General features: G+C 44.9%; 1 protein-coding gene across 2 annotated transcripts in view; it reads right to left on the reverse strand.

Moving 5' to 3' along the window:
- LNX1 (ligand of numb-protein X 1) overlaps positions 1 to 24666 on the reverse strand; it is a 121656-nt gene that overhangs the window by 93560 nt on the left and 3430 nt on the right. The window contains exon 2 of one of the 2 annotated variants that reach the window (XM_039221725.1): positions 9689 to 10174. In XM_039221725.1, the coding sequence (XP_039077656.1) occupies positions 9689 to 10080 (392 nt within the window). In that variant the 5' untranslated portion in view covers positions 10081 to 10174. Of the gene's footprint in view, positions 1 to 941; positions 1254 to 9688; positions 10175 to 24666 lie in introns of those variants that run through there. The other variant, XM_039221726.1, reaches the window with a different exon arrangement.

The raw sequence follows: 24666 nt of genomic DNA on the forward strand, positions 1-24666 counted from the left end.
AACTGACTGAGCAACCCAGGTGCCCCAGAAGAATACACTTTTGTAAATGTTCCAAACACTGAGGCACCCACCACAGTGCTTTGTATATGTTTGCTAGAAGCTGTTCACATCCACGTGCAATACTTTTAAAGCTTACTAACAAGGGGGGACCAGAAAAATATCCGCATAGGGTTAGGGTACATGAGTGATTTCCTCTTATAAAATGGACATGGGTCATAAAAGAAAATGTCTTTATTTTTTAGAGAGGCACAGTGAAGTATTGAGTGGTGACATGTCATGACTACGATCTACTCCAGACCACTTCAGCAAAAAATAAAATAAATGAGGCAAATGTGCAAAGTAGTAACCATGAGACCGAGGTGGTGGAGTCTGGGAGCTCGCTGCCCAGCTCCTTCCACTCGCCTGTGAATTTGAAAATGGTCAGAACCAAAAATACAATGGATGTGTAATTTTTTACATTTAGGGTTCTCTTCCAGCTGTACAGATGCCCTATGTGTTTGCAGGTGTGCAGGCGGATTGTCTCAGTTTAGGGAGGTGTCTTCTCCTGTTTGAAGTGCCCCAAAGGCGGCTGCAGATCTGTGCCTGCAAGCTCGGTTCTTAATTGCTCTCTGGTTCTATTTATGGAAGCAAGAGAAGACACATCTATTGAGAAAAAGTAGAGTACGAAAAAAAAAAAAAAAAAGAGGCAGCGTTGGCACAGAAGCAAGGGGAAAAAATGCCTTGCTGGGAAAGCATCGCGTCAGTAAGATGGTGTTTTTTGTTAAGTCGCAGACCTAAGCACGCAGCTTTAGACCGCCGGCAGCGCGCTTTGTCCAAGTGCATCTAGCTCACGTGGGGCTGATTCCGCTAAGCAGACATGCCAGCCAGGGAACTGACTCCGGTTCCACCCCCGACATACCCGACACACAGACACAGGCAGGCAGCGGTAGAGAGGGACTCACAGTTCCGAGTACAGGAAGTGCAGATTGCCCACATTATCAATGTAGTTGGCAGGGCTGAGCCACGGCAAGGCCAGCAGCAGAAGCGCCTTCATTTTCCGGGCAGCGTCCCTGCTTCCTTCCTGGCCACCTTCTCTCTGTCGGCTGCAGGGGCCCAGCCCAGCTCAGTTCCCTTAAACAAACCTGGCCATGGCCCCACAGGCAGCAGATCATAAGGCACCTGCTTCGGAGCCCTTAGATGGAGCCACGCTGATGAAACACGGGCTTGTAAGAGGACCGTGCCCTCTGCTTCTCGGACGGGGAGATATGAGACCGGAGGGACCCGCCGTGGTTGGCAAGCGGGCTCAGGCGGAGAGCAAGCAGGCTGGTGCCCGGGAAAGGGACCTGCCCCTCCTGCAGGATGCCGACTGGCTCTTGGGAAGCAGCTGGTACGTTTACATCACCGGCCGGGAGCAGATGGGCTGGAAGCTGAACTGTGTTGGAAGGGGGCAGGAGCGTGGCCAGTTCAGACCCCACAGTGTGGGTGCGCACCGCGTCAGAAGCTGTCCCACAGTCTGCTAGAGAAAGACACTGTAGGAAATTAGCACTCTTGGAACACAGCCTGGGGATCTGAGCTCCCAGTGAGTTTTCAGACATTGAGACAGAAGAGGGTTAAATATGAACCAAGTCCACGTCTCCGTGCATATTTAGAATATGCGTTTAGGATAGTTTACCTGTCCCTGTCCTGACTACACTGGCAGATGTAAGCCGAGGGACGGCTTCTCTACTGATTTGGACAAGTGGCCCTTTACAAGAATAGATGGTATTGTTCTCTTTGAGAATAATAAAGAGCCTCGATAGACAGACATGAGAGTTCTGTCCACACGATGCACAGGCTCCTATTCTGTAGGAAAGAGGTCACTCCGTTCCTCCTCCTTCCCTGAGTGGCTGAATGAACCTCCGGCACTGTTGTAGGACCCTGGGTGTCTCATGTGAGCTCCGAAGCCTCAGCTACTGCATCTCTGAAATGGAGCTCTATTCATGTCTTACCTGCTGGGTCCAGCGGGGGCCAGACATCATTGCCTCCAGCTTTAAGATCTGTGATTCCAGCCTATGCTGTCTATCTTAATATTGGAACTTCTTTACCTGCCTAAGCCCTGTGATGCCCCAGAAACCCCCGGGACTCCCCTCCTTCTACCCCATCTTCAAAGAACTGGAAAATCCATTTGGGCCATGCAGCTCAAGGCCTAAATCCTAACAGAAATGGCTTAAAGGGATAGCTCTGCTAATGCAACCAAGCAATTATAGGAAACTAGACTTGACAGGAAGAAGACCAGGGAAAAGTCTATGGAATGAGACCAAGTGGGCAATGAGCTAGGTAGTAAGCAGGGTTTTGGCCTCAGAAAAGTGCATTTACCGGAGGCAGGACTAAAAGAATATAAACACAGTAGATCCATAGAATGTACAGGTTTAACTGTTACATTTAGGTCAGAGATAAGCAATCTTGATAAAGCAGGACCTGTATTAATTTATAGTTGGGTTGAGGCTCTAATTTGAATTCCATTCCCTGTAAGTCTGGTATGCAAGAGTGAGTCAGGGCTGGGGAAAAGGAAGTACCAAGAAATAGCAGTAAAAAGGAAGTTAGGTTTGGTATTTAGTTCCTGGAGTCCAACAGATGACTTTGAACCCTAGCTCTGCCACATGCTAGCTGTGTGACACCAGGCATTCTGCTTAACCTCTCTGAACTGCTGTATTGTCCTCTGTAAAAGAAAGACAATAACAATAGTGCTTAACTCATAGTGTTGTTACGAAGGTGGAATGAGATAATGCTTATACAGAACAAAGGGTGAGTGTTATAGAAATTGTTATTAATAACCACTAATAGCAGTAAATGAGCTTAGCTGGCAGCTCAGCGCCCACCTCCAAGAGGCTTTGTTCTTCTCGTCCTTTCTTTCTTTCTGCACCATTAGGGACATGAAAGTTACGGTCCTTTCCTGAATCCGGAGTGCCACAGAGTCCTGTGACATGCTTTACTGGAGTGCCTAGGGTCTGCTGTGTAGATCATTGCTCCTGAACAGCCTGGAAAATAATAAATGCTGTGGGTCTCACAGTGTGCTAGATTGTATTTCTGATCATCTTGGACATGTCAGATTGTCCCTCCAAGTCTCTTTGACAAAAGAAGGATGTTTGCCCTTTTACCTCCTTGCATTTCAAGAGAATAAATGGCATTAATGGAAAGAATGCAATTTTGTTGTCCATGTCACCACTGCAAAAACCGCTGGTTGCCTACCCAGTATCTCATCTTCTCTTCTTCCTTTTCACAGAACCTACATTTAGTTATGGCACAAATGCATTTTAGCCTGTCTCACAGATGGGTGGTTATACGACACAATACTGACTAATGAGGTATAAGCAGAAATTACTGGGTGAGACATCCCAGAGACTTTAAAGGAAAAGTCTCAGTATGCATATTGCCAATTTGCCCTTCCTGCCTGGTTCTTCCTCGCTGGTTATTTCTGCCTGGAACTTGGATGTGATGCTGGCGTTTGAGCAGCCATTTTGGGACTAAGCGGTGACAAATTGAGGCTGAAAGCTAATCCGCAAAGCAGACAGAGCCTGGATTATTGATGGCATCATGATAACATCATACTAGTCATGGACTTCCTACCCCCATACTTTCTGTTATATAAGAAAAATAAAACTTTTTCAAAGTGAAACCGATAGAACTTCAATTTTCTAATACCTGCCATCAGATACAATCCTAATTTAACCCCCCTGGGGATAAGATCTCACCTTCAAAGGGCCATATTCTGTCACTACCTTGACGTAAGTAGCCCTAACCTTATTGCTTGTACCCTTTCCCTGGCTAAATTATCCTTAAATGTCATCTCAGATATCACCCATAAGCTTCTGTTTTCTTGTCTCCTTCCTCTTCACTAAACCAGGAACTCCTTGAAGGCAGAAGTCTACTGGTCTTGTTCTCTACTGTATCCTCACTATAGTGCCTAGAACACAATAGATGCTCAATAAATAAAATTCAATCTGGTTCAAGAGGCAACTTTTTGGACCAACCTATCTTAATCAGAGGCAAAGGAGCAAAACAAAACAAAAGGACCTCGGGACTTCAAGTGTAGCAAGAGCCATGGTGGAGGTGAAATGTTTATACAGACAGATCACAGATATCCAGGGAACAAGGGAAATATGTAAAGAAGAATTCTGGGCACGAGTGCCCAGGAGAATGCTGTTTCTTTAGTAAAGAGCTTGGAGCATGATGGAAGAAACCCAATGGATCTCTCAGGGAGCAGTGCAGGACAACTCCCTCATTTCTTCCATGCCCGGAAGAGTGAAGAGAGCAGCGTTCAGCCAGGTAGGAGCCAGGCACAAGTTGGGTTCAGGATTAGAGTGTCACTTGAAGAATATATGTCAAAACAGTTATGGTGAAAGGTCAAGCCTGGCTGACATGACCAACGAGACTCCTAACCTACCCATCTTTCCACAGGGTAAGACTCCCCTAGCCCTTCCCTCCACAGCACAATCTTCCCAGCACTACAGACAGTTATGTGCCTGTGCTCCATGGAATTAGTACAGGAAAGAGCATATGATAGGAGTAAAGGTCAAGAGAAGCTGCAGGGTAGGTCTTTGGAGAAGAAACTCCAGGACTTTGGGTGCAAATTTAATTAACAACAACAACAACAAACCCAGGGAGCCTTCAGTCAGGTGTGTCATGGGCCAATTACACACATTTTCATTCAGGGCTGTTTTCAAAACATTGGACAACGATCTCTTTGTTCCTGCTAGGAAGTACTTAGGAAGGGTCAGCTTTCTTATCTCCCGTTGTTATCATCTTCCATAAGAAAGAAGCTAAAGGTCGAAGACACTTATTCTATGAAAACATTCAATGAGTGTGCGTTTTTTGGCTTCTCTACTCTGAAAGGGTCAGTCCCTCAGAGGCAGAAGTCATGGTGCGTATAGATTTTTCTTTCATTCCAGCCTGGCCCTGCAGTAATCGTTGACAAATATTATGCTTGTAGATGATGGTATTACACAAGGAAGATGTAGTCTTGAGCCCAAGGCAACACCCACTGAGCATCAAGGAAGTAAAAGCTGTACTCCCACACACCCTTTCACTGATCCAGGTCAAGAGAGATGCACTGGACTGGCCTCTGCCAGTCCACGGTCAATGTCCTTGGTTAGGAAGGCCGTCTCTGGACTCCATATAAGCCTATCACCCTCATGGGAATTCTTTGCAGTAGACCCAGGCGATGGGAGGCCACAAGCATCTAAAAGGACAGAGGTCAAACTGAATTAGCCAGAAGATTCCAAACATTAGCTCACATGCTCAGGCTCACTCTTATGGAAGAACTCTCTCATCTAAAGCCAGGAACAGTTGTCCAAGGAGTTGCTGCTCAGGCAGTCATGTACATCCATGGTCAATCCTGTTTGACTTAAGTATTTACATTCAAATCTGGATCTGAAGTGGCCAGATAATAATGTTTACAAAGGACACGAATTCTGGAGAAAACAGACAGCGTCTGTTTAAAGACATGATGCTGCTTGACTGCGTTCCCAACTCAAGTCAACCGCTATTATTAGTGTGGTCCTCTGGACAGGTCATGAACAGAGACCTTGGCTGAGGGGAAAAGTATTTCTCTATGGCCTCTTCTTTTCTGGAGGGACGATGGCCATATTCTAAATGTGATTCATTTCTGAAGAGCTTTGTATTCAAGGAGCCAATTGAAATAAATGCCTATTTTAAAGGTAGAGAAACCTAAGTCTGGAGCTGCCTACAAAGCCAGGGACTGTTAGCATACTGGGGCCTGCTGGAAGGGAATGTGTGCATCCACATCTGTCCAACGCCAAGCCTCAACCAAAATTATAGTTCAGTTCTTCATATGAGCTAGGCTCTGAGCCTGCCTCGTTCATATTCATTACAATGCCACAGGCCAAACGATATTTTTTGAAACTCATTGCGTTTGAAATCCTGAAACTGAGACGCAAAATTGACAAACAAGGCTATCTTCCAGTACAAATGTGTGACGACACTTTGGTACCCACAGCCACCAACCTGGGGGTCTCCTATGGAAATATAAGGAAAACATTTGCTTCCGGGTCACCTCTTGGTTTTTCCCAATTAAAGGGACCCTAGGGGCACCTGGATGGCTCAGTCAGTTAAGCATCCAACTTCGGCTCAGGTCATGATCTGTGGTCCATGAGTTTGAGCCCCGAGTCGGGCTCTGTGCTGACAGCTCAGAGCCTGGAGCCTGGTTCAGATTCTGTATCTCCCTCTCTCTCTGCCCCTTTCCTGCTCACATTCTGTTTCTGTCTCTCTCTCTCTCTCGAAAATAAACATTAAAAACATTAAAAAAAAAAAAAAAAAAAAAGCAGGGGGACTCCAGAGTAGTAATGACTTAATCTTCACGTCCCTTCTGAGGAGAGGAAGAGATGGTCCACTAGCCGAGTTGCTGGCCCAACATCTAACAGGGCTCCAGAGTCAGGTCCTAGATTAGCTCCATGTTTCTAATCGTTGCCAATCAAATGCCCACAGGCGGGAGGGGCGGAAGTGTATATTAAGCATTTGATGACTAATATATACAACGTATTTTTGGAAATGTTGGTCTCAACCTACTTAGGAAGCCGATGTGTGGGGGAAGCTGGAGAACGGGTGTTGAGGCCCTCACCTCCTCTACGTGGGAGTTTTCCCCTCCACAGGGAGCCGCAGATGGGTGCCTGTGAAAACCTCTGAGACCTCAGTGTGAAGAGGTGATTTCAATTAGTTTTGCGTTCTTTCCTCACTGTTGATTTTCAACTGTGCATATCATTATCAGCTGAGGGTTCGTCCAGACTTTTTCCTGGGCTTCCTTGAGGTGTGGGAGCCACGCTGCCTGGGTGGGCGGGTGAAGGCTGTTCCCAGCCTGGGCAGCTGAGGTGTGCCTGGAGGCCCGTAGGACCCAACTGCCTCTTCCCAGCCCTTCCCCTGCCCCACTTCCGTTGTGAACTCACCCTCCCATCCATATGCCATCTCACCCCTAGTTTTAGGGATACTTGGCCCCAAATTAGCTCCTGATGAGGAGGTGAGGAGGAGCTGCCACGTGGTCATGCTCATTCCAGAGACCACCTCCATTTCTCTCCTTCTCTCTCCGCTCTCTTACCCCTCCCCTGCGGAGCCCCCGTGGGGTGCAGGACAAGGCCTGACCCAAAGATGGCCGCCTCCCAATCCTCAGAACCCGGGAATATGTTACTTTACATGGCAACAGGGACTCTGTAGACCTGACTAACCTAAGGATCTTTAGATGAGGAAATGATTGTAGATTATCCAACTGGGCCCAATGTAGTCACCAACTGTTCTTGGAAGAGGGAGGCAGGAAGGCCAGAGGCACAAAGGGAGATGTGATGATAGAGGTAGAGGAGCGAGAGACAGACAGAAAGAGAAGGAGACAAGGGGAGAGAGAGAGACAGAAAGAAAGAGGGAGAGAGGGTGGAAGAGAGAGACAGAAGGAGAGAGACAGAGAGACACAAAGAGATAGACAAGTAGAAAGAGAAAGAAAGAGACAAAAGGCAGAGACAGACAGGTAGGCAGAGAGACTGGAAGATTCTACGCTGCTGGCTTTGAAGGTAGGGAATGAGGCCACAGGCCAGGAAAGGCAGGCAGCCTTCAGGAGCGAGGCAAGGCAGGAGAGGGGATTCTCTCCTAGAACTGGACGGAACTGGTCCTCCGTGACTTGATGTCAGTCCAGTGCCCCCCTCACTGGACCTGCGCCCTCAGAACCATAAGATAACAGACACATCTGTGTGGCTTGAAGCCCCTGGCCTGGTGATCATTTGCTACAGCAGCAATAGGAAGCACATGTGGCTCTCAAACACAAAAGTAGGGGTGCAAATGTTAGGAGCATAGGAATGTGATGTGTAGAGTGAGCTCTCCCAGGCCTTTTCTCCACTGCTGCTCATCTCCCTTAGGCAGTATGGCCCCAGCCGTGGCCCCTGGCTCTGCACCAGCCTCCGTCAGCATCTGCCTCACTTCTACCTACCCCAGACCCACCTCCCTCCAGACAGGGTCTCTGCTCCCTGAGTCAAAATTCCAACGAAGGTCATGAATAGACTCCCTCCTCTGGCCACACCTCCTCCTGGGCAATGAGAAGAAGGGCACCCCAGCTCCTCTGCCAACCACAGAGGCAACAAAAATGGATGGAAGCAACAGAGACAACCCGCAAACCCGAGTGAGAGGTCTTTCATGCGCCATGTTGGGAAGAAAAGTGAGTTCACTGACATAATTAGTATGGAAACTGAGTGCACCCAGGCCACTGTCCTGGACTCCATCTTCTATGTTAAAGAATCTGCCCGTCCTACAAAAACACTCGGATCTACAGCCTAAAGTATGTGACCCTTAGAAAACACACCGGCACCTACCTCTTGCTCTTGTCATGACAGGGACCAAGACAAACACCAGCTTCCAAATTTCCTTGTACAAAAGAATTGTGGTATTATTGCTCACCCTCCCGCCCCCACCTTCAGCGTTCTGAGTACCTCATTGTGGAACAAGACCAAGGGCTGCCCTGAGGCAGGAATCCGTATAGGAATACCCAGGAATGCAACAAGGTAATTAGACAAAATAAGAGGCAGACAAGCAGGGTGGACAATGCTCGCCACCAGCAGAGGTGGTCACACTGTCACTCTGCCACCAGTGTGTACCTTGGCTGAAAATTTAGTAGATAAGTCACTGGAAGACAAAAGTTTTCTACATTTCTCCTTTTATTCTTATTTTTTAAATGTCCATTCATTTTTGAGAGAGAGGCAAAGCATGAGCAGGGAAGGGGCAGAGAGAGAGGGAAGCACAGAATCTGAAGCAGGCTCCAGGCTCTGAGCTATCAGCACAGAGCCCAACATGGGCTCAAACTCCTGAACCATGAGATCATGACCTGAGCCAGAGTTGGACACGTAACTGACTGAGCCACCAAGGCGCCCCTCTACATATCTCCTTTTAAAACTCAGTTGATAATACCTCACATCTCCTCAAAGAACAGTGGGCTTTGCCAATTCCCATGCAGAAAAAATGTTAATAATCATGGGTCAGACTGGGACACATTATTTTTCTGATGTGAAGAGACATGCAGCGCCCATCAGGAAATCTTCTGGGGGCCATGAGCCTCAGAGAAAGCTGCTCATCAGATCTTTACAGTACCTTTGACATTTCAGAGCACACGCGCATGAAAGAAGCCAGTCCACAAAAGGACAAATATTCTACGTATTCCTCTTCTCTTAGGTTCCTAGAGCAGAATCCTAGAGATTCATAGAGACAGAAAGTAGCATGGTGGTCATCGGGGCAGGACAGGAGGGAATGGTGAGTTTTGGTTTAATACGTATGGTTTCGATTCTGGAAGATGAAAAAAGTTCTGGTAATGGATTGTGCTGATGGCCGCACAACAGTGTGAATGCACTTAACACCACTGAGCTGTACTCTTAAAACAGGTTAAAATAATGGCAAATTTTATGTTATGGATATTTTACCCCAATAAAATACTCTGCACCCCCCCCCCCCCGCCACACCTGCACACCACAACTCCATCACGGGCTGCTTTCTCACACTGAACCACAGTAATAAACACCTAAAAGGTTTGCTTTGAGCGAATGCTTGCACTGGCTGCAAAAAAAGAAGACAGAAAAGGCAGCTCGTGGAGCACCTGGTTCTGAGGATAGTACTGCCCTTGGGAGGCAGGCGAGGCCTGCTGTCCCCAGGAAGGTGGGCTGCTCAGAGCCAGCCAGCCCGCAGGCCCTACCTTGTCTGAAAGTGCTGCTCGAGGTCACAGCGCTGCAGGACCTCGGTGCAGTGCTCCGGGAACGGGCAGGTCACCATCAGCTTGTTGAGAAGCTTGTTGACCAGGATGCTGGACTTCTTGCAATGCTGCAGCACCACAGGCTTACGATCCACAGGGCAGAAGTCCTTCTCCACCAGGAAGTTGGTGAGGCAGAGCGTGCAATAGGTGTGTCCACAGGGAGTGTCCAGAGGGTCCAGCAAAGCCTGCAGGCAGATGTGGCACACGAGGTCATCGTCCACATCTTCCGTGTAGGTGTAGAAGTGGTTTTCCTCGGGGGAGTGGGCTTGGCCACAAACCACACACAGGGGTTCGGGGCTGGGATCGGGGGCACAGGCAGGGTCCGGCTGGCTCATGGTCAACTGGGGAGATGGAATGGCAGGAAACCAACCCAGGACGACAGCGTTTCCTCAGGAGACAATCAAGATCTTCCAGGAGCCATGCACAGACCTAAAAGAGAACAAGACAGCACGTGTTCGTTTTCATGAGACTGAAGAAGATGCAATGGATGTGACACCCTGCTGCCCGTGGATGGGGGGCTGAGCTGGGATTCAGAAGGCCAGGGCTGACTGCCCACTCTGGTGACTGACGTGACCTTGGGCAAGTGACTTGGTCTCCTTATGCCACCGTTTACCATCCATCCTGTTGGGAATAATGTTTGCCTTGAACATCCTCATGCTGGGGTGGTAAAATCCATCGGGGGCTGTCTGGGAAATTCCCAGAAATATACATTGTTAGTAAAATTAAATTAGACCAGTGATTTATAAATTGCTCTGTTGGATGGGGACAAGAAGAAAAACAGTGAACGCTCTGATGGCTCTCTTTTATCTTTCCTCTCAACGTTCTCTCAAACTCAGAAAATGTAGGATGTCAGAGCCCTCAACGGAATCGTCTCAGAAGAACTGAGAGCTGCTGAGTCTGTAGTAGTTTTACTGTGGTGAAAGCATGTTTTCCTCCATCTGCATTTCATTCATTCAGTCAGTCATGTGGCAGTTATGGGGGCTCTCTGGCTGCATTGCCTGGGTTCAAATCTCACCACTGCTGCGGACCAGTGATTTAATCTATAGCTGTAAAATAAGGATAACAATATCTGACCTCACAGGACAGTTGTGAGGATTCCATGAGAAATGAGACATAAAGCTCTCAGCATCATATCTTGAATATAGTACATACTCAGTCAATATTAACTACTATTTTAAAAAACTTTTTTAACGCTTATTCTTTTTGGAGAGAGAGAGAGAGACAGAGCGCAATTGGGGGAGGGGCAGAGAGAGAGGGAGACAGAGAATTCAAAGCAGGCTCCAGGCTCTAAGCTGTCAGAACAGAGTCGGATGCAGGGCTCGAACCCACAAGCTGTGAGATCATGACCTGGGCCGAAGTCCAATGCTTAACAGACTGAGCCACCCAGGCACCCCAATATTAGCTACTATTTTCACATGCATTTGTTACTGAATTCATTTGTTACTGAATTCATTCCAGTCTAGCTCAATTGACCTAGAAACTGAAAGCTATAGTTCCTACCAGGGATCTTTTTGGTTTGTTTTAACAGCAGTCTTTTATTTAATCATATATTTGTTTCAAACCAGTAGAACACTATCACATTATGTATTTTCCTTTGGTATAGGAGTCCAAATGAAGGCATGTTTAACATGCACGACTAACATCTAGGAAGTCTCTTGGATTCATTCCATAAACGTTTTTCGAGCACTGACTCTGAGCTGGTGGGAAGCTAGGTGTGGGGAGACCTCCAGGAGGGCTTTAAAGGACACGCTGCTGTTCTCATGTGGCCACCAGTCCAAGGGATGCAGACCGCACCAGGAACCCGAAGTGTGCGCTAGGAGACTGTGGGTCATCTCTCGTGAGGGTCAAGAACCCCATGGAGTGCCTGGCTGGTGCAGTCAATGAAGCATCTGTGTCTTGATCTCAGGGTCCTGAGTTCAAGCCCTGCATTGGGCTCTGCACTGGCTGTGAAGCCTACTTAAAAATAAAAATAAAAATCCTGCCCCCTCCCCCACCCCATCCCCGTACCCCACTCCCACCCCCAGCTCCCTTCAACTTTCTCCATTTTTAAAAAATTTTTTTGATGTTTTATTTATTTCTGAGAGAGAGAGAGAGAGAGAGAGAGAGATAGCATGAACAGGGGAGGTCCAGAGAGAGAGGGAGACACAGAATCATAAGCAGGCTCCAGGCTCTGAGCTGGCTGTCAGCACAGAGCCCGACGCAGGGCTCGAACCCACTAACTGTGAGATCATGACCTGGGCGGAAGTCGGAGGCTTAACCGACTGAGCCAGCCAGGTGCCCCAACTTTCTCCATTTTGTAAAGAAAATGAAAAGACTTGAAGCCAGCATGCCACAAGATCATAAAGACACGAGTAACCTAACAGGAAACCAGCTGCATTTGGAAATGACACAGCAGTCATAAACTGCGTTTTTCTTTTATCTTTTCCAAATTAAGTCCAAGGCCATTTGCAGGCGCATGGCCTTATCTCAAAAAGAAACTCCATTGACTTCAAGCTTCCATGGGGTCAGCTTCGTGTTTACATTTCTGTCCTGCACTAATAGGCCTGAAAGAACACTCTGGTCAGGAGGTTGAAGTAAAATGTCCTGAATGTGAAAACGCTTAGAAATCATAGCATCTTATTTTGCATCAAAAGAGACCACAGAGGATTAAGGTGGAGAGTGCAGAAGGGGGTGAAGTTGTTTCTAGTCAAATTTCATGGAAACATACACAGCTGCTATTCGTCCTCAGGCTGATAGAAGGTACTGGACCCACACAGGAAATGCTTTAAGTGGCATGAAAAACAGTCCAAAAATAAACATGAAAACGGAAATGGGCCACCCAAAAGATTATCATCCACTATAGGGGGAAGAAAAGTTCACATATTTTGAACTTTGACAAGAGTTTTGTCAAATCTTCCCACGTGTTTGGGTCCCATCCATTCCTCCTCCCTGCGTTGCACTGAAAAGTGATAGGAATGCAGCTGCCGCTCTGCTCTTACCACTGAAAACACAACTTCACATCTGGGCCATGCCTTGATGGGTGACATGGCGGAATTGGACCAGATTTTTGGTTTTCAGACTGTGTTCTGGAAAGTGGCAGATGCCTGAGAGCCTTCAGGGGAGGGAAGGAAGGAAGGAAGGCAGGTGGGGTGGAGATTTGCCTACTTCTCCACCCTGCCCAGTACCAGCTCCATTTTTATGTCTCTGACACAACAATTTCCTTATAATATTCTGTTAGAAGGACCCTGGCTTAAAAAAAAAATGCAAGCCACCAGATCAATACTATAAAGTCCTTTTCAGAAACAAAGTTGTAGGATTCTGTGCTAATAAAGCAGAAGGTTTTGCTTTGTTTTGGGTAGTCGGCTTCTGGAGAATCTTTTTCTCTTTGCTTTCTGACAAGTTTTGAGCATTTACCATGCACCTGGCACTGACTCGGGGCCTTCCATACACTATGTTATTTAATCCACACAAATCCCCACGGTTGTTGGGTTTGTTTTGTTTTCACTGAACATACTGGGAAGCTGAAGTGTGTGACATGTAAGTAACTTGCCAGTTACGCCAAAAAGAAACAAACCAAAAATGGTGCTGACTCTAGTTTCTGTTCTTCTTGGTGCTAACTCTAGTTTCTGTTCCTAACCATTTTGTATATTGTGTCCCAGCGTCTTTCCTGATCCTCATGACTTAGTTGCAACTAAGCAAATATAAGAGCCCCAGGATATTAGATTTAAAAATCTCTTTAGGACCATTGTTAATAGGTTTTTCCAACACTCTGATTAAAAATATTCTTTGACCTTACTGAGTGCTAAAATGCTGGAAACTAAATGAATGGAATAGGTGAGCAAAAATGGCAGGTTCTAGCTCCAACCCCAATTCTTTATTCTTTCCTTTCTTGTTTTTCTGAGAATATTTGAATTCCCTGGCACTTGCGCATATGAGTACACCAGATTCTTAACATAATATTAACGTAAATGCTGCTGTTTGTATTTTCTAGCTTTGCTTTAGACCAAATAAAGCCTATATGAATAGACACAGATTATGAGAGAATTGGCCAAAAAAAAAGCAAAGAAAGCAGTTTGGGCTCTAAAGAAAAAACTAGGTAGGCTTTTATTTATTTATTTATTTTTTATTTTTTTTTTTTTACAAATAGTTTATTGTCAAATTAGTTTCCGGTAGGTTTTTAAAAATATGATTAACGGGGTGCTTGGGAAGCTCAGTCGGTTAAGTGTCCAATTCTTGGTTTTGGCTCAGGTCATGATCTCACTCCATGGGTTTGAGCCCTGCCTTGGGCTCTTAACTGATGGTGCAGAGGCTGCCTGGGATTTTCTGTCTCCCTCTCTCTCTTCCCCTCCCTTGCCCCCACCCATCAAAAATAAATAGGCTTAAAAAAAGAGAAAAAATTATGATTAGTGGGCACTGAGGTGGCTCAGTTGGTAGAGCGTCCGACTCTTGGTTTTGATTCAAGTCATAATCTCATGGCTTCATGGGTTCGAACCCCACCCCTGGGCTCTGAGTTGAAGGTGTGGAGCCTGCTTGGGATTCTCTCTCTCACCCTCTGTCTCTGCCCCTCCCCAACCTGTGCTGTCTCTGTCTCTCTCAAAATAAATAGACTGAAACAAATTTTTAAAAAGTAAAAAATATCATTAATACTATTTATGTGAGGCTTCTTATTTCCAGTTTACAGCTTATAAACATGTATGATGTATCATGTTTTAAGACACGTACTGAGAAGGAATGATCAAAGATCATTAAGGCTTAAAAGGTAAACTATTTTTTCTTCTAAATGTAAGCGAGATGGCCTGTTAGCTTTGAGTCCATCTATGTTACTCAGTGTACCAGCCCTAAGCACTTCTGGCCCCAGCACTTTTTGCAGTTTGGAGAAAGAGAAGGGGAGTAGATTAGTAGATTTCCTCCTGGAGTATATATGGCAGGGGGAGGGGGAGAGAGGTGAAAATCTTATACTTCCTCAGTAGAACCCTATTGTACCTTAGGAACCATCTTTTCTGTCTTCCCTGTGATTTAGGGTGCAGTAGAAGCCCAAGGTGACCCTTAGAGATGTGTGTCCTCTACCAGCGCAGTGGTGAGAAGTGCCAGGACAAATAAAAATCACCATCCTGTCCTTAATCCCCGCTTCCTTTTCCGCCAGTTTATGGTCACGCCTGAAACTTGTACAGAAGTTCTTATACCTAACTTTCAAGTTCTAACCTCCTGTGGCTGACAACAGAGATGCATTCCAGAGCAAAGTGAGTCAGCACTGTCTGCAAACAGGAAGGTCGTTAGAGGTCGGATACATACTGTCACCTGCACTAAAAATCCAACAGTCTTAGGAACAGCCTTTGGGATGCAACCTGTTTGGAAGTGGAAAATTTTCTGCATGAAATAACCTACAAGAACAACGGGTCCCTGCTGTGTTGCTGTCCTCCTAATTCTCCTTTAAATGCACTCTGGCGTTTTAGGAAATGGTTACCCAAGGTCACCCAGATAAACCATATACTGCACTGGAAAGACAATGGATATACATATCACTTGGCAGCCAGCACTGACAATTTCACATTTTCTTCTTACTGAAAGGACAGGACTTGACTCTCAAGCTTCTCCTGAATGGCTACGTGAGTCACACTTTTACAACAATAGCCATGGGACTTCATATTACTAAAAAGAATTCATCCTTATAGTCAATGGCAGTGTGTCCCACACTGGGACTTTAACCTTGACAAAGATGAAACATTGAAACATTGAACCATAGACTCCTTGTGTTGAAAGGGAGCCTTGAGACAAGGTCCCTAAATGAAACAGGCCTTTATTACCTTATAAAATAGGTTATCCTGCTTCGGAGAGTTCTAACTACGAGGCAGGGGCAGTCCATATAGAGAGCAAAAATTTACCTCTCTAAAATAAAAAAAATCCCTCTCTAGAACTCACTCACCCCTCCATGGGTGCCAGTATTATCCCAGGAGCTACTTAGAATATATCAAATTCCTTAAGTCCTTTAATTATTAGAAGACACCATTTTCCTCCCCTGGGTCCAGTGGCCTTGGGCTATTTAGCATTCCTTCAAGTTTCCATATACTCTGTGAGGCTGACCATTCTCCTCTGCAAACTCTCCAATTATTCAGTGTTCCTCCTATGAGGTAGGAATGAGGGGGTAGCATGAGCCCCCCAAACTCTAGGATACAGTGAAATGGAGTAACTGAACTTGGACTGTGTCTTCTTTCTTGGTGGCAATAGAAGGCATTGTTGTCATTGCTGACCTGCCCTGCTTCAAGCCAGAAACACTGCCTGGAGGCTGGGAGAAAGCTATTAGTAATTCTTGAGCACTGAGGAGGAAACAAAAATCCAGGGTAATAAAGTAGAAAAGTAGCAGCTAGGAACACAATTTAGAAAATGCAAAGATATTTAGTGGCATTAGGTGGATTTATATAAACAGAAATTCCTCTGTAGCTAAACAGTTCGGTGTTGGAATCCTCAGTGTATAACCCGATCCCAAGAATGAGTGGTATTTGGGGTTTGGGATGCTCCCATTTGTTTATAAACATTCCTATATTTTGATAAGTGGTGTTCTAGAATGTACTGACAAAATGAACAACACGAGAAAAGAGATAGGGAAACCATTTAAACAGATGGCAAATAGGAGACAATTTTGTTTCTCATTCAGAAAACAAACATCGATTAACTGTCACTGACATTCACTAATAAATGAAAAAGTTAAAAAAGTGACAGGTCACAGGCAGCCGATGGAAGGGCTGTGAGATGAACTGAAAGTCCTGAAGCTCTGGATGGAAGAGAAGAGAAGAGAAGAGAAGAGAAGAGAAGAGAAGAGAAGAGAAGCGAAGCGAAGCGAAGCGAAGCGAAGCGAAGCGAAAGAAAAGAAGGAAAGAAGGAAGGAAGTTGGAAAGAAAGAAGAAAGGAAAGAAAGAGAAAGAAAAGGAAAGGAAAAGAAAGAATAGGAAAGAAAAGAAAAAAGGTACACAAGTACCAGAAAAGGGAAGTATCTGAGAAGGTGCCCTAGTCACCGGGCACCATTAGCTGAGCAGTTCACAGAAGGGCTCATAAGGAGGAAGAATTTCGCTTCAAATGAGAAGAAAGAAGTGTAATCTAAAGCCAGGCCCCAAAATGATCACAAGATGACTGGATCTCAAAAGAGCTGTTTCGAGCATCTATCAGTCAAGTGACACAAACATTCTCTCAGGCAAGACCACCGCCACCTTGTAAACAGTGTGGGGCTCTGCCCTACCCTCGCCGTGTTTACTTCCTAATTCTTGCTGACTTATTTTATCTTTTTCAAAGTCTCCTAATCCCTTCCACCAACCCCAGTGTTTTACATAAACACATAAAGACTGAAGAGGGGGTGCCTGGGTGGCTCAGTTGGCTAAGCATCTGATGTCGGCTTCGTTCATGATCTCACTGTTCCCAAGTTCGAGCCCTGCATCAGGCTCTGTGCTGACAGCTCAGAGCCTGGAGCCTGCTTCAGATTCTGTATCTCCTTCTCTCTCTGCCCCTTGCTCCCCGCAAAATAAATAAAAATTAAAAAGAAAACACATAAAGACAGAGAACCCCTATGCCAGATGATTTCTGAAGAAACTTTCAGCTTCTAGAACCTGAGCTGAAGGTGCTTTGTTGATGATGATGCTTTGAAATTCAGATGAAGCTACGCAGCGTGGAGGGTTTCAGAATTTGGTTCAAACTGCTCACTGAGGCCACACCTCAGTACAGAGGACCACAGTCATTCAGGAACCCCATCCTGGACTGTGAAGACCAGAAATACACTCATGCGGGAATCGAATGAAATAGTGCTGGTAAATTCTTCACATTGGTGACCTCATTTCTCTTTCTAAAATAATTATCAGTGGGGATGTTTGTCCAACCACTCGCTGGAACTCCTAAATTAGATTATTGGGGGCGGGGGGAAGCAATTGCCAAAGTTAGGGCAAGCTCTATCTTTCTCTATTAAACAAAGTACATTCATAATGACATTTTAAATGATAGATAAATTGTGTGCAACTTGGAGGTATTGATAATGTGCCATCAATTTTTTTTTATAAATACCAGCTGTGAACTAAGGGGATGGACAAATGCTCTGTGGGCTGTCCCTTAGCTTATATATGCATCGGTAATAGGGAGGAATTAAGTGCTTTAGTGACCTGAATAAAAATGGTAACACATGAGATAAAAAACTGTCTTTTAACTAAGAGGGTTTGAAGTGGGAGCCGAGGAGACAGGAAGCCGTATACCTTATAGAGGAAAAGGAGCGAGAACTCAAAGAAAGCAGGTGCTCATGGACTGTTGCAAAGGTCAGGGTTAGTTCTGAACCTACTTAATACCTAAATCAATGATCTCCAAGAGGGAGCAAGCAATCCATTAATTGGATCCGTGAAAGATACTTGCCTGCATAGTGTTGCCAACACCAGAAAGGATAGAAATATATATATATATAAATCTGTTCATATAATATATATATGATCTGTTTATATATATATAACCTTCATATACATATAACCTTCATATATATATATATATGAATTCATATATTTATTCATATGAATTCATAAACAGATCATCATGTGACCAGACACTGGTGTGTGTATTTCTCTTCCTTGACTGGGGGATTTGCGCCTGTTCTTTGCCTCCCTTGATTTCTTCCCACTTGTGCATATACCGTTAAGCTTTGATGATCTGCCCTGAGGCCCAACTCTTCCAGGAACTTTCCTGATGATTTTGGGCCACATTATACTGTTCTCTTATCTCTTTATGTCCAAATATATGTATATGTATATACTTATAAATGGTCTTTAAAGAGATTGAAATCTCTTCAGGAAATTAAAGGAGAACTGAACTAAAAGGAGACCATGTCTGGAGTCAATGACTGAGAATCTAGATAGTCAGAAAGTGGAAGGAACAAGAAAGGCAGTCAAGTGAGACGAGTCCCAAGTGGCCAGCCAAGCAGATACAAGTTTTAGAAGCCCAGGGAAGATCGTTTACAAGTTGGCAGGAGAGGAGCTTTGCCTTCCTCGACTGAAGATTTACTGCCTTTCCCCTAGGTGTCATGGCGCCCCTTTCATACTTGGGTTTGAAGAACTCTCTCCCAGAAAAGATGTCCTTCCACTTCCTGGTCTATCAACATGGTGAAATGGAGCTGACCCCCCCTGCTAACAACAAAAATGAAGGCAGAGTATTTTGCATTAACCAAGGGTTCGGTTCATGCAAAGAATCACCAGAGGATCCCGGAAAGAGATAATTTCAGAGGAGAAACGTGGAGAAGCAAGCTGACATTCTTCCACCCAGGGCTGAAAAACATATTCAGGAATTTTTTTTTTTTTGAAATAGATAACCACATTTTACAGAGTGAAAGACAAGGTCAAGGAAGATATTTGAATTCTCACCATTGTTTCTGCTGTTTCAATTCTATGTATGTTCATTGATCACCTATTAATATGCCTGGCTTTTGTCTTAAATTCTGTGGGAGTTCCCACCATGCCACCATGGTAGGGTCTCCTCCCTAAGGAAAGGAAAAAAGCAAAAAAACCTCAAGGCAACCTGGTTATACACATACATGATGGCATCCCTCACGACCTTGTAACATGAGACCACTTAATCAGACTGCATGTTTGTATGTTGCCATATATGGGAGACAAAGAAATGGAAAAGATATAAAAAAAAAAAGTACACCACATGGCGTTCAGGGTACAAACCCAGCTGAGTGGTGCCAGAAGGAATAAAGTTGCATCCTGGAAAGAAAAGCCTTAGTGTCATGACTCTGTGCAAGAATCCTGCCACACCACAGGGAATTCAATGTTACCTTCAGTGAGTTTCAGTCTAATTAGAAAAATGGAGCTTACATATAGAAACAAAATATTGAAGCCCTGCAAAAAAAAAAAAAATACATATTGAGTACGGCAAGGGGTATGATCCCCCCCAAATAGGAGCCAGGGACAAGTTTTGAAGACAAAGAGATAAGACAGCAGTATAATGTGGCCCAAAATCATCAGGAAAGTTCCTGGAAGCGTTGGGCCTCAGGGCAGATCATCAAAGCTTAATGGTATATGCACAAGTGGGAAGAAATCAAGGGAGGCAAAGAACATGTGCAAATCCCCCAGTCAAGGAAGAGAAATACACACACTAGTGTCTGGTCACATGATGGTCTGTATTTGAGATCTTTTTTCTAAATGCTTATTTATCCTTGACAGAGAGAGACAGAACCAGAACAGAGGAGGGGCAGAGAGAGAGAGACACAGAATCTGAAGCAGCTTCCAGGCTCCAAGCTGTCAGCACACAGCCCGATGCGGGACTTGACCTCATGAACTGTGAGATCATGACCTGATCTGAAGTTGGATGCCCTACTGACTGAGCCACCCAGGCACCCCTGCATTTGAGATTTTAAAATTCTCTTTTAAGAAATCACAGGGGGTGCCTGGGTGGCTCAGTCGGTTGAGCGTCCGACTTCGGCTCAGTTCATGATCTCACAGTTCGTGGGTTTGAGCCCCACATCAGACTCTGTGCTGACTACCAGCTCAGAGCCTGGAGCCTGTTTCAGATTCTGTATTTCTTTCTCTCTCTCTGACCCTCCCCACTCACGCTGTCTCTCTCTCTCTCTCTCTCAGAAATAAATAAAACATTAAAGAAAAAAAAAAAAAAGAAATCACAGGATTTTGAGTTGGGTAAGAATCTTAGATTCTCCCCAAGTGTAGGAATCCTCTTTACAACATTGCTGTGGGCTGGCCTTTCCGCTTCTGCCTGAAACACCTTCGATAGTGGGGAGCTCGTCAGCTTCCCAACAGTGGAATCCTTTCCTTTTGCTACTTTGACCTTTCAGTGTGGCATAGCTCACATTCACTCCCTCAAAACATGGCAGCCACCCCAAATTAAAGAGAGAATTGCTTTCTCTCTTGTCTCTCTTTTTTTTTTTTTTTTTTTGTCTCTGGTTCTTTCCATTGTCTTCCTGGGGAGTCAAGGTGGTAGTAAAGGGTCCACCCAGGATGCTCGCTAGTTTGTTAAAGTCCCTTTGAAAATGTGACACCTGGAAGTGGACACTTATCCAGTTGTGGTTTGGCTCAGTGGAGTGGTTGTTTCTTAACCAGGATACTACTTGTCTTTAAAAGCAACGTAAGATAGTCTTTACTGATTTGCTTTTGTAGATGCATCATACAATTGACTAAAAACACTCAGTAGGTCTTTAGAACATGAAACACTACTGTGCCTTGAATGTAGAAATAAATGATGGTAGTGGTGAAGGCTGTCAACTCTAACTCCCCTAATGACAAGTATTTCAGCTTCCACACAGACAAGGGATCACTAAGTGTCAGTTAGGAGGTAGAACAGGTAGGATGATGCCCCCCCCAAAGATATGGCCCTGTCCTAACCCCCAAAAGCTGTGAATGTGACCTTATTTTATAAAAAGGTATTTGAAGATGTCATTAAGAATCTTGAGATGAGATCATCCTGGATTAGCTAAATCACCTTAAATCCTATGACAAGTGTCTTTATAAGACACAGAGGAAGAGAAAACACGCACGTGCGCGCACGCGCGCACACACACACACACACACACACACACACAGGATAAGGCGGTAGGAAGACAGAGGCAGAGATCAGGGTTATGCAGCCACAGGCCTAGGAATGCCTGGAGGTACCACAAGCTGGAAGAGGCAAGGAAGGATTGTTCCCTGGAGCCTTGGAGGATCATGACCTGAGCCAAAGTCAGACGCCCAACCGACTGAGCCACCCAGGCACCCCGAGACTTCTCTGTTCATTCTTAGGGATGGGAGTTCTTTCCTAGGATAAAAATGTAATCACTTCTTTGAATCCACTACTAAGTTGGAATACAGCTGTCTTCTGTGATGGCGATTACACCAAATATTCCAGGGCCCCAAGGCGGGGAAAAGATGACAGATGGAAGAGCTGAGTTTGTGTATGTTGTAGAAAACAAAACACACACGTAACCACAATACTTAATGAGGAGTTTGAAAACATGAGATGACTCATGTATTAATGTGAGTACGCAGCAGCCCAAATGTGCGGGGTTCTATTCAAAAAAGGCCACGTGACTGGCATCCGCCGTCATGAGCAAGCTATGCAAATCATCTCACAGATAGCAATGGCATGTTTCCACCTCACCATCATGCATGCGCTGCTGCCGTGCACTGTGCCAAGAGGCTATTAAAGAGAATTCTTGGAGAGCTTCCATTCTGCTGTTGGTGAAGTCTTTTGTGTCCCTGTGACAAATGCATCAAACATAAGAAGCAAATAAGAGTCACTGGAAAATCATGATGGAATTTGAATCCACACATTCCAAGGCACAAATGAGTGATGTAAAAAAACAAAAAGAACAACAACATGTCTGGTGAACTGGGACAGAACCTACCGCCACAGTTAAAAGTATACTGGTCAATCTACCACGTCAAAGAGCACGGCTCCCACGAGCAAGAGGAAGAAGTTCTTTTAGAAAGGCAGAGGAAGAAGAGCCGGGATGAAAAGGATAGAAAAGAAAAGATTCTCCTAAAAACTATAAATCTCAGATCTGGAGGTCATCTTATCTACCCCCTACCTGAAGCAGGATTCTCTTCTTCCCCCTCCTTTTTAGAATGTAGCAGAAAATAAAACATAACAATTCTTACTACCTAATGAGTAGTTCACTAGACGCAAGATACAATACTGGGTACTTTACATGTATTTTCTCATTTTATTGTTAGAGTAAAGCTATGAGATGATGACAACCTTCACTTTGTAGGTGAATATAGGTGTTGCTAAAGAAACATGAATTCTCTCGGTTATTCATTCATTCTTTTAGCAATACATACCAGGCATAGGTAAACATACCAAATAAACAAATACACCAAAAAACAATCACCATCAGTGACGGGGAACTCAGGACCCCAAAAGGCAACCTACTGGATTTTTAGACAGCTCTAATTCTTAACTATAAGAAAGTTCTTTCTTATACTGATGAGATGCGTCTCCATGTAACTAATCAGAACAAAATGCGATGAGAGGAAATGGCGCGTGTAGTTTGTAGGAGGCGACCAACAGTTTCTGTTTCTGATTTCAGCTAAGTGCAATTTTTATACTCAACAACTTACATGGTTTTCGTGTTGACCCTTAGTCCCTGGGGATAGCAGATGGCTAAATCCCATTAACCCAGGAAGAGAGATGTAGTCTTCCTTCCAAATAGTTTGGAAAAGCCCTTGATAGTTTGGAGGCGCCGTCAGAGGACCATAAACGTGCCACCCACATAAAAGTGAGTCTACGTGATGCCAGCACATAAGTATCAGGCATAGTAATGTGTTACCACCAGGAGGTCCATGAATACTGACGTGATGAGGAGGACACATTTCAGAGCCTCCCTCGTACATGCTCTCAAAGCATCTTACGTGGCCTTTCAAGAAGTCAGAATCCCAGCAGACCCTGTTTTCTCCACTCTGAGTGAGGAATTCACCTCCAATAGGGAGACAATGGAAGCCAGGAAGCCTGGAGAATGCACTGTTTGTTTACATCACAGAATCCTACCACCCCCCAGGTCTGCAAAAGACCAGGCATTTCAACTGGCAGCTACCCCACCTTGGAGCTCCAAGATAAACAAGATAATCTTCGTTAACACGTTTTCTTTCTAAACCTTTGGGGGGCCTTGCAGGAAATCTGTTTTTCTCAAAGAGTCTTTGGTCCTCAACTTACTACTGTTTCCATCATTATTAAGTCCAAACTGTAGCATGACCTAAGGAGTCTAACTTTACCCAATATAGTAACTGTTTTCTACGTGGGCACACCTCGGAGACCGTTTGGGTTCAGTTCCAGACCACCACAAAAAATCGAGTGTCGCAATAAAGCAAATACTGTAAAAAAGTGAGTCAAATGAATTTTTTGGTGTCCCAGTGCATGTAAAAGTTATGTTTGTACTCTACCATGGTCTATTAAGTGTGCAACAGATGTATGTCTAAAAATATGATATGTATAGTTAATTTAAAAATATATCAGGGGCGCCTGGATGGCTCAGTCGGTTAAGGGCCCAACTACGGCTCAGGTCATTATCTCACGGTTCGTGGTTTCAAGCCCCGCATTGGGCTCTGTGCTGACAGCTAGCTCAGAGCCTGGAACCTGCTTCAGATTCTGTATCTTCCCTCTCTGACCCTTCCCTGGTCACGCTGTTTCTCTCTCTCTCTCTCTCTCTCTCTCTCAGAAATAAGTAAAAAATATTTTTTTAAAAATATTTCATTGCTAGGGGCTCCTGGGTAGCTCAGTCAGTTAAGCATCTGACTCTTGATTTCTTCTCAGGTCACAATCTCACAGTTTGTGAGATCAAGCCCCATGTGGGTCTCTGCGCTGACATTGTGGAGCCTGCTTGGGATTCTCTCTCCCTTTCTCTCTGCCTCTCCCCTACTCATGCCTGCGCATGCATGCTCTCCTCCCCAAAATAAACTTAAAAAAAAAAAAACTTTATTGCTAAACAGTGCTGTCCTCTGGGCTTCCAGTGAGTAGTAATCACTGATCACAGATCACCATAACAAATACAATAGTGATGAAAAGTTTGACATATTGTGAGATTACCAAATGTGACACAGCAACCCGAAAGGAACAAATGCTGTTGGAAAAACGGTGCCAACAGACTTGCGGGTGGTAGGCTTGCCATAACCCTGTAATCCATAAAAAATGCAATAGCTGCAAAATGCAATGAGGCCAAGCATGCCTGCATATAACAAGAGATATGTGCCTGTAATAATATAACAAGAGTTGCCATTTATTGGGCACCTGCTATCTTATACACCAGGCACGTTACATGAAGCCATGTCAGTTACTCCTCACAATGGCACAGGGTTTGGTACGGGAGACAAGGAGGTACTAAGTGACTTACATAGCCTAGTAATTACATGGTAAAACTGGGCCTCGAACCCAGGTCTGTCTGAGTCTACCTTCCCTTAAAAAAATACTATTTGAGCACGGGGTGGGGGGGAACTGGG

Source organism: Hyaena hyaena, unplaced genomic scaffold (genome assembly GCF_003009895.1).
Source record: "Hyaena hyaena isolate Hyena2069 unplaced genomic scaffold, ASM300989v1 scaffold_1002, whole genome shotgun sequence".
Taxonomy (NCBI): domain Eukaryota; kingdom Metazoa; phylum Chordata; class Mammalia; order Carnivora; family Hyaenidae; genus Hyaena; species Hyaena hyaena.